This window comes from Triticum dicoccoides, chromosome 5A (genome assembly GCF_002162155.2).
Source record: "Triticum dicoccoides isolate Atlit2015 ecotype Zavitan chromosome 5A, WEW_v2.0, whole genome shotgun sequence".
NCBI lineage: Eukaryota > Viridiplantae > Streptophyta > Magnoliopsida > Poales > Poaceae > Triticum > Triticum dicoccoides.
The window spans coordinates 405,171,789-405,182,111 of NC_041388.1; the positions used below are offsets into that span (position 1 = coordinate 405,171,789).

The 10,323-nt window shown below is 42.4% G+C and overlaps 1 protein-coding gene across 1 annotated transcript; it reads left to right on the plus strand.

The window, feature by feature from the left end:
• The first annotated feature begins 4,653 nt into the window (after nucleotides 1–4,653).
• LOC119299613 (L10-interacting MYB domain-containing protein-like) lies at nucleotides 4,654–5,629 on the plus strand. The gene is made up of 2 exons (XM_037576796.1): nucleotides 4,654–4,983; nucleotides 5,072–5,629. Exons 1-2 carry the CDS (start codon nucleotides 4,654–4,656, stop codon nucleotides 5,627–5,629), a joined length of 888 nt encoding a protein of 295 aa, XP_037432693.1.
• The last annotated feature ends 4,694 nt before the right edge of the window (nucleotides 5,630–10,323 follow it).

Consider the following 10,323-nt stretch of genomic DNA (forward strand, 5'->3'; position numbering starts at 1 on the left):
ATCTGATTTGCTGGTGAATTGCAGGTTCAGGTCACTATCTTTGAGCAAGATTTTAGATTTCTGAAAATTATACTGAATCTTGAAGTGTACTGTCAACTGAACGTATTGGCAGAGTTCATATTTAGACTGAATGTTTACTACTCCTGTCAATAACATACTGAATTTTTAGACAATTTAATCTTGAAGTATAAACTGAATGTTTAGTCAGAGTTCTTATTCATGTCTAAGTATGTAGCGACCAGATCTCAGATAGTCTGATCTCTGTGCTCCGGTGTCATCCCTGGATCAGTAATGCTGACACCACACAGTACTCGGAGGATTTATAGCAGAGTAGCAATCACACACTTATTACATCGAGTGTCTCAATAGAGAACTTATTACAATTAATATGGCTTAAGGCCATCTAATAACGATAACAGCGGAAGGCTTGGAAGATAAGTGAGTCCATCAACTCCAACGACATCACTGAGTATAGAATCACGACCTAAAAACTCCTTAATCGTTGTCTGAAAAGTCTGCAACATTAACGTTGCAGCCCGAAACGGGTCAGCACATGGAATATGCTGGCAATGTAACACATAGAGAGTAATGGAATGAAATAGCTATACTATATGCATATTTGGCTGGTGGAAAGCTCTATGGTTACAGTTTTGCGTAAAGCTAATTTTTCCCTACTTCAAAGGAATAAAATTTATTTAACTATCATGGTAGTTGTTAAACATTGAGAATGGTTGACAACATTCTCGATCCTAATTAAGCATCATCATTAAACATAACCCAACAAAATTAATTTAGAGTAACATGTTGAGATTCACATGATAATCCAGGTACTAGATACTCAAGATGTCCATAACCGGGGACACGGCTAACCATGATTAGTTTGTTACACTCTGCAGAGATTTGCACACTTTTCCCCACAAGACTCGATCGCCTCCGTTTGGTTTCTCGCACTAGATGGTGTTTGAGAAGACGGATGACCGAGACATAGTCTTTCAGAAGTGCTAGCACCTTACGATCGGGTAGACCGTACCACCTACATCCCCTACATCTGCTAGTCTACCACTGTAAGAGTTCGCACGACTTAGTCAACTATGCTAGAGCCCATAATAGCTTGTGGCTGCACACGGAAGTTTCTAGTATGAATAGTCTCATGATCCCTTTGAGCCTGGGTGGCGGTCCAAAAGAAAACAGGCAAGTCCTGGAATACCCAGGTGCCTCAATCCACCCAGATGTGTGTTTAAGTTGCCACCTTAGATAAACCATTAATTAACAAAACTCACATCTATCATGGATATCACTCACCCAATCCACGTCTACTAGCATACCATGGCATAATAAGCAAACATAGAAGTAACTCCCAAAGGTTTGATAATAACAGGTAATAGGTACTGCCTCAACTACTTCCCATACCACAATTTAATCAGATCCTAATCATGCAATGTGTGAGGATTGATCTAATGCAATAAAACTGGGTAGTAGAAAAGATATGATCAAAGTGTTACTTGCCTTGCTGATGATCCGTGAAACCTAGAGATTCAAAGTAACAGGCGGCGCACTCCGGGTATTCTATCGCAGACAAACAAACAAGCATACAATAAGTACTCGTCTAATGCATGGGTAAAACTCAAATAAGAGATCTAACCAGAAGGTTCAACTTAAGAACTCCGGTTAGCAAAAAAATTTAAATCGAACGAAGCAACAAAAGTCAAACAGCGAAAGAAAACAACTTCGTTCTACAAATCTGGATCTAGGGAAAATTTTATAGTATCAAAATCTTGTTTAAGTTGGTTAAACGGATAGAGGGTTTCGAGACGAAACTCTAGGCGCTTGAATCGCCTGATTCGGATAAACGAGCGAAAAGTTATACTAAAACGAAAATCGGATCAGGAATCGCGATCAGAAAAATCACGGATTTAATCCGAGAAAAAGAAAAACGACGAACGCTTGCTAGAACGAACGAACGGACGAACGCTCACTATTTAAATAAACAGGAAAAACCGATCTATTTAAAAAAACCCGAATCTAAAAAACCGACAAAAAACCCGATCCATTTTAAAAAAAAAAACCAATGGCACGGAAGTCGAGGCGCGGTGAACCTCGGCGCGCGGAATCCGGCAGCGGCGGCGACGGCGTCCGGCGGCGGCGGTGGCGCGGGTGTCGGCGGGGTCGGGCGGCTGGGGATAGGGTTCCCGGGTGGGCCGGCTTATAAAGCCACCTCGGGCCGGAGTCCTATCTGGACACGGCCCGTAGGTCTGTTTGTTTTTTTATTTACGCGCGGAAGAAAAATAAAAAAAATACTAAACGGACTCCAAAAATTCCGAAATAAATTTTCACGGGCTTCTAAAATCAAGCCGCACAAGGTGAACATTTATTTGGGACCTAAGTACAATTTTGAAAAATGCACATTTTTTCTTAAATTCAAATAAAACACCGAAAAACTCCGAAATAAAATCTTATTTGATTTTATTATTAAATCCTCAATATTTCTCTATTTTGGGAAAGTCATTTTATTCCCTCTCTCATATTTTTGTAATAGAAATAATTGATGATAAAATAAATAAAATTAAATGATCCTATTCTCAAAATTTGAGAAAACTCAAATATGAAAATAACGAAATCCCCAACTCTCTCCATGGTCATTGAGTTGCGTAGAATTTCTAGGATCAACCAAAATGCAAAAATAAAAATATGATATGCAATGATGATCTAATGTATAACATTCCAAATTGAAAATTTGGGATGTTACAAACCTACCCCCCTTAAGACGAATCTCGCCCTCGAGATTCGGGTTGGCTAGAAAATAGGTGAGGGTGGTCCTTGAGCAAATCTTCCTCTCGTTCCCAGGTGGCTTCATCCTCCGTGTGGTGGCTCCACTGAACCTTGCAAAACTTGATAACCTTGTTGCGAGTGACTCGGCTGGCAAACTTGAGAATCTTAATTGGTTTCTCCTCGTAGGTCAAATCGTTATCTAACTGAATTGTTTCCAATGGCACTATGTCTCTCAAGGGTATGTCAGCCATCTCCGCGTGGCACTTCTTCAACTGGGAAACATGGAACACATCATGAACTCTTGACAATCCTTCGGACAATTCCAACTTGTAGGCCACTTCTCCCATACGCTCCAAAACTCGATATGGTCCTACAAATCGTGGCGCTAACTTCCCTTTAACTCCAAAACACTTTGTTCCCCGAAGTGGAGATACTCGAAGATAAGCTCTATCTCCGACTTCGTAAACTGTCTCCTTGCGTTTAGAATCTGCATAGCTCTTCTGTCTGGACTGGGCTATCTTGAGCCTATCGCGAATCAACTTCACCTTCTGTTCAGACTCTTTAATCAAGTCAGGTCCAAACAACTGGCGGTCTCCAACTTCGTCCCATGACAACGGTGTCCTGCACCTCCTTCCGTACAAAGCTTCGAAAGGGGCCATCTTTAAACTGGTTTGGTAACTGTTGTTGTAAGAGAACTCTGCATATGGCAAATTGTCGTCCCAACTAGATCCGTAATCTAGCGCACAAGCTCTCAGCATATCCTCCAAAATCTGATTGACTCTCTGAGTCTGGCCATCTGTCTGTGGATGAAAAGATGTACTAAATTCTAGCCTGGTTCCCAAAGTTTCGTGCAACTGCTTCCAGAATTTTGAGGTAAACTGGGTTCCTCTATCTGATACGATACTCCTCGGAACTCCATGCAGACATACGATCCTGGTCATGTATATCTTTGCCAACTTAGGGCCTGTTCGGCAGCTCCCCAACTCCCAGCTTCCCTGAATCCAGGAGCGGAGCTGGCCCGAACACCCTGGCTCCACGAAGCTAGCTTCTGGGATGTGTGGCCTGGCTACGTGCAAAAACCGGGAGCTGCTCGTTTGGAGATCCCAGAAAACGCAAAAGCTGGAGTTCACTTTTATTACGAGGATGTGCCACCGCCAAGTGACATACCTGTTCGATAGATAGGCTGGAGAAGTCTCGATACATCTCGATCCCCATTCTCCTCCTGCCGTATCCCCACCGGCTAGTCCAACCCTAGCCGCCAGACATCCCGCCACCGCATCCTCACCGGTCAACTTCGTCCGGCAACCTCGACCCCACCCCAAAGAAGGTCTCGTCCTTGAGCAGCCCTTCTTCGTGACGCTCGCGACTCCTTCAAGCTCGCCCCATTCCGCCCCCACTTGACAGCAGCCGGCACCCCCGTCGTCAGCGACACTGCTCCTCTGCCCCGCCGTCGCCGCTCGAGAAGCTCAAGGTGAGCTCGTGCAGATGTGCAACCTCACCACTCTCCATTCAGTTTATTTTACATTGAGTTACAGGCCATTTGGTCCAGATTTTTGGATGTCCAGATGCACAATCTTTTGTAAATAAGATGAACTTTTCTGAATGTGAGCATACATATTTGTAGACGAAAGCTATCATTTGGTTCAGATTTATAGATGGGAGCTATGATTTTTAGATTTATAAGTGAAATAGTCCCTGTACAGAATTATAGATGTAATAGACTCTGTATATGTTTATAAATGAGATATTACATATACATACGTACAGATTTATAGATGAAATAGTCTCTGAATATGTTTATAAATGAGAGCATACAGTTGTTTTTATGACATGAATCTTCATATATATGAGAGCATACAATTTTATTAGCACACACAAAGTGACATGGACTTTTATATAGAGTTGTTGAAAATGGTTGCCGAATGGACTATTGAGAACACTCAGATTATCACCGAGTTGTTTGTCCAGCAAGTGAGAGCTGGAAATAGGCCAAATACTCACTTGACCTCCAATGCATATGATGAGGTGGTGAGGCAATTCAAAATAAGAACAGGGTTGGAGTACACAAATGATCAATTGAAGAACAAATGGGACAAACTAAGAGGTGAATATGGTGTATTCAAGAAACTTAAGTTGAAGGAGACAGGAGCGGGATGGGACACAGAGCGCAACACTGTGAAACAAGATGCTGAGTGGTGGAAGAAGGCAAAGATAGTGAGTTTTCATCCTCATGTTGTGCATATCATATCTTTCTTCATATTACTTGTTGTTGACAAATGTTGTCTTGTTTGTATATTTACAGGACATTCCAGGTTGTTACAAGTTCAGGAAGCATGGACTTCGCAATGAAGAGAACTTGCGCATCATGTTTGAAGACATCACAAGTGACGGTTCCGATCATTGGAATCCGACTTCTGGCATCCCCCCTACTTCTACTGCACTAATATCAAGTGCCATAAATCTTGAGCAAATAGAAGATGTTGATCTGTTGGAGGATCCCGAAGAGGCACCATCTCCTATTACACCAAAGGTTAATAAGAGGCTTGGCAAGATCATTTGTGACACAAACAAGAAACCCAAGACCGCACAAGTGATGCAGGAGCAGATTACAATGATCGGGGACATTTGTAAGGAATCACATTCGTCGTTTCAGTCGTTCTTTAAGCACGATGACACCACCTCTGTTGCATCTGTTATGAAGGAAGCAATTGCTTGTGGTGCAATAGAAGGCAGCGATGAGCACTTCATTGCCTCTGAGCTTTTCATCAAGAGAGAGCAAAGGGAGATGTTTTTGAGCTTGAGTGTTCACACTCGTTTGGGTTGGCTAAAGAGGAAGTTCAATGTCAAGTACGGGAACTAGTAGTTCCCAGTTTATGCCATATATGTGATGGTTGCTTATGTCCTATGGTACCGAACCATTTTATTTACTATGTCAGTGGTTGAACAATATTTTAAGTACTCACTCTTGAACAATTGTTTCCTATATGGCTTGTAATAACTGGATCGATAATATTTATGTATGGAGTGGAGTTTCGTCTTCATATTTCTTGTTCTCCATGCTAACCATTGTTTGTTAACTCATTGGCTTTGTATGTGCAGATGTCATCTGACAGTGAAAGTGACAATGAAAACTATTATGAAATGAAGAAAAGAATGATTCGTGCCCATGCACAAGAAATGAACATTATGTATCTGAGTGCATCAACCATATTTGGGAAGTATTGTGACAATTGGGTGATGAAGGCCAATCCTAGGACATCTATCTTGAGTGGATTTGGATGGTTGCAGGAGACTATCGGTACACCCGGAGAGACATTCACCATGCTGAGAATGAAGGCGACGGTATTCTTTGAACTTCATGACTTGTTGAAGGATAAGTATGGGCTCGGCCATTCCCCATTCGTTAGTAGTTATGAGTCTCTTGCTATGTTCCTGCGGACCTTGGGTGGGTGTGAATCAAATAGAAGAACCCAAAACCGTTTCAAGCATTCCGCAGATACAATCCACCGCAAATTCCATGAGGTACTACTTTGTGCCGTGAAGATGTCTGCTGACTACATCAAGCCTAAGGACCCAAATTTTAGGACCATACATCCAAGGATTCTGAATGACAGGAGGGCTTATCCACACTTGAAAGACTGCATTGGTGCAATAGATGGGACTCACATTAGGGCTTCTATTCCCGAGGCCGGACAAGTGAGGTACATCGGAAGAACCGGAGCAATAACTCAGAATGTGATGGCAATATGTGACTTTGATATGCATTTCACTTATGCTTCTATTGGTCAACCTGGTTCTATGCATGACACAACTGTGCTATATACCGCAATGCATATGGACAAGGATACCTTTCCCCATCCTCCAAAAGGTGAGATTTTTTACTTGTTGCAAGTTATGTCATATATCCAACAACTTACATTCATTACTCTGTATGTTATTTAGGCAAGTACTACCTTGTAGACGCTGGCTATCCTAATAGAATCGGATATCTTGCACCCTACAAAGGAGAAAGGTATCATGTCCCTGACTTTCAAAGAGGCGCACCACCGAATACTCCTAAGGAGAAGTTCAATAGGATCCATTCATCCAAACGCAATTACATAGAGAGAACCTTTGGAGTTTGGAAGATGAAATGGCAAATACTTTTGAAGATGCCAAGCTACTCAACTGAAACCCAAAAGATGATAGTTGCTGCTACTATGGCATTGCACAACTATGTTCGCTTCCATGACAAATCAGATCTCCACTTTGTTCGATGTGATAGGGATCCGGATTATGTGCCAACAATTCCTGAACGGTATAGGAAATTTGCTATTCCGACAAATGCTTCAGATACATCTACTTCGGAGGAAAATGGTGTTGACATGGATCTGTTTAGGAACCAACTTGCTACTGACATTGCTCTAGGTTGGTGAAGTACATGTTAGGAACATGTACCACTTTTGATTTGCAAACTTATGCAAATATTGTGCCCTTTGTTATATGAAATACGTGCAGACTATCTTGGTCCTTAAGATATGTGTTGCCATATATGTATTTTCATTCAAAATACTTTCTGTTTAATAATTTATAATTTATATGCAGAAAGTATTGCAAACTACCCTTTATAGTTCTCTGTTAGTAAAAATGCACAGAAAAGAAAAGGCAACTCTTTGCCCCAGCGAATCTGGTCATCTCTGTTAGAGAAAGAAAGCAAAGAAAAAGGAGAAAAACGCTGCCTGCCAGCGAAATAGGCTGAAAAATGCGCCCCAGGCACTCCAAACCAGGCCTTTAGCCATCTTTTCAGCCCCTAGGAACAGGGCCTCACGTGGATTTCCATCCAGCCTCCATCTTGGGCTCACTTCGGCCTCTCCTCAATGTCCAATAAGGCCGAATCCCACTGAAGATGGCTGGTAGCCCATCTATGACGATCGAAACCTGGAGCTGAGACACCGAACGGATTTCTGAGCGCTAGCGCTCGCGTGGGAAGCTGGCGATCGAAAAGAGAAGCTGGATTTGAGGATTTATTGGAGTTGGGGAGCTACCGAACAGGCCCTTAGCACTGGTGTAAGTGGTCTTTACTCGATGAAATGAGCTATTTTCGTCAATCGATCAACTACAACCCAAATCGAGTCATAGCCTGAATGAGTCCTGGGCAATCCCATGATAAAATCCATGCCTAGCTTATCCCACTTCCATTCAGGTATCGGCAATGGTTGTAACAATCCTGCTGGCTTCTGATGCTCTGCCTTTACTCTCTGGCATACATCACAAACTGCTACATACTCTGCAATATCCTTCTTCATTCCGGTCCACCAGAAAATATCCTTCAGATCCAAATACATCTTAGTATTTCCTGGGTGAATTGAATATGGTGAATCATGTGCCTCTTGCAGAATCAACTTCCTGATCTCCGGGTCATTGGGCACGTAAACACGGTCTTCAAACCATAGGGTGTCGTGCTCATCCTCACGAAATCCTTTAGCTTTTCCTTTGCTCAGTTTCTCCTTTATAGCGGCAATCTCTTTGTCAGTCTTCCGAGCTTCCCTGATTCTACCCATCAAGGTCGACTGAATCTCCAATGCTGCTACATAGCCTCTCGGAACTATTTCCAAACATAGTTCACGAAGATTTTCTGCTAACTCCTTGGGTACTTCTCCCGTCATTAACTTATTGACGTGGCTCTTACGGCTTAATGCGTCCGCTACTATATTAGCCTTTCCGGGGTGATAATGCAATTTCATATCATAATCCTTGATAAGCTCCAACCATCTCCTTTGTCTGAGATTCAACTCCTTCTGGGTGAAAATGTACTTCAAACTCTTATGATCCGTGTACACCTCACAATGATTTCCAATGAGGAAATGCCTCCATGTTTTCAATGCATGCACTACGGCTGCTAACTCCAAATCATGCGTGGCATAATTTAACTCATGAGGCTTCAGTTGTCTTGAGGCATATGAAACAACTCTCCCTTCCTGCAGAAGCACTGCTCCAAGTCCTCGACGTGGAGCGTTGCAATACACCTCATAATCTTTGGTCTGGTCTGGCAAGATCAACACTGGTGAGGTAACTAAGCGTTTCTTCAACTCTTGGAAACTAGTCTCACATTCCTCTGTCCATATGAACTTGGTATCTTTCTTCAACAACTCAGTCATAGGCTTCGCAATCTTTGAGAAATTCTCAATAAATCTCCGGTAGTATCCTGCGAGTCCAAGAAAACTCCGGATCTCTCCAACTGTTGTTGGGGCTTCCCACTTGGTCATGGTTTCAACTTTAGCGGGATCTACTGCTATTCCTTCTCCGGATATAACGTGTCCGAGGAATCCTACTTCCTTCAACCAAAACTCACATTTGCTGAACTTCGCATATAATTGATGTTCTCTGAGCTTTCCAAGTACCAAACGCAAATGCTCCTTATGCTCCTCTTCATTCTTCGAATAAACCAGGATATCATCAATGAACACTATGACGAACTTATCCAAGAACTCCATAAACACTTTGTTCATCATGTTCATAAAATAGGCAGGTGCGTTAGTCAGACCAAATGACATAACGGTATACTCATACAGCCCATACCTGGTGGTAAAAGCTGTCTTCGGAATATCCTGTTCTCGAATCTTCAACTGGTGGTATCCTGATCACAGATCGATCTTGGAAAATACCTTAGCTCCTTGCAATCGATCAAACAGATCATTGATCATTGGTAGTGGGTACTTGTTTTTGATGGTTACTTCATTCAATCCTCGATAATCAACAACCATCCTTAATGATCCATCTTTCTTCTCCACTAGAAGTACTGGCGATCCCCAAGGCGAAGAACTTGGGCGAATATATCCCTTATCCAGTAACTCCTTAATCTGCTTCTTAATTTCCACCAAATCCTTTGCTGGCATCCTATATTGTCTCTTTGATATTGGCCCTGTGCCTGGCAATAGCTCAATCAAAAACTCAATATCTCTATCAGGTGGCATGCCTGGCAACTCCTATGGAAATACTTCAGGGAAATCCCTTACCACCGGTACTTCCTCCTGCACAACTCCTGTTAGGCAATTTACTTGAGTCCTCGTTGGCACATGCCAGGATACATACTTGATCCTTCTCCCTTCTAGGGTGGTAAGCAAAATTGACTTACTAGCACATTCAATATTCCCTTCATACTTTGATAACCAATCCATGCCTAATATCACATCCAATCCTTGGGATTCCAATATTATTAGGTCTGAGGGAAAAACATAGTTACCAATCCTTAATGGTAACCGATCACACCATAGACTAGCCACATACTCTGCTCCAGGCGAGGTTACTAACATGGGTGACCTAAGGGCTTGGGTTGATAGGTTATGCTTATCCACAAATCCCCTTGAGATGTATGAATGCGATGCACAAGTATCAAAAAGAACGAGTGCAGTAAATGACTTAACCAAAAACTTACCTATTACTGCATCAGGCTGAGCTTCAACCTCCTCCACGCTAACGTGGTTCACCTGTCCCCTGTTGAAAGGATTCGGCTTCTTCCCAGAACTTCCATTGCCATTTTGGCCTTCAAGACATTCATTGGCATAATGTCCGGTC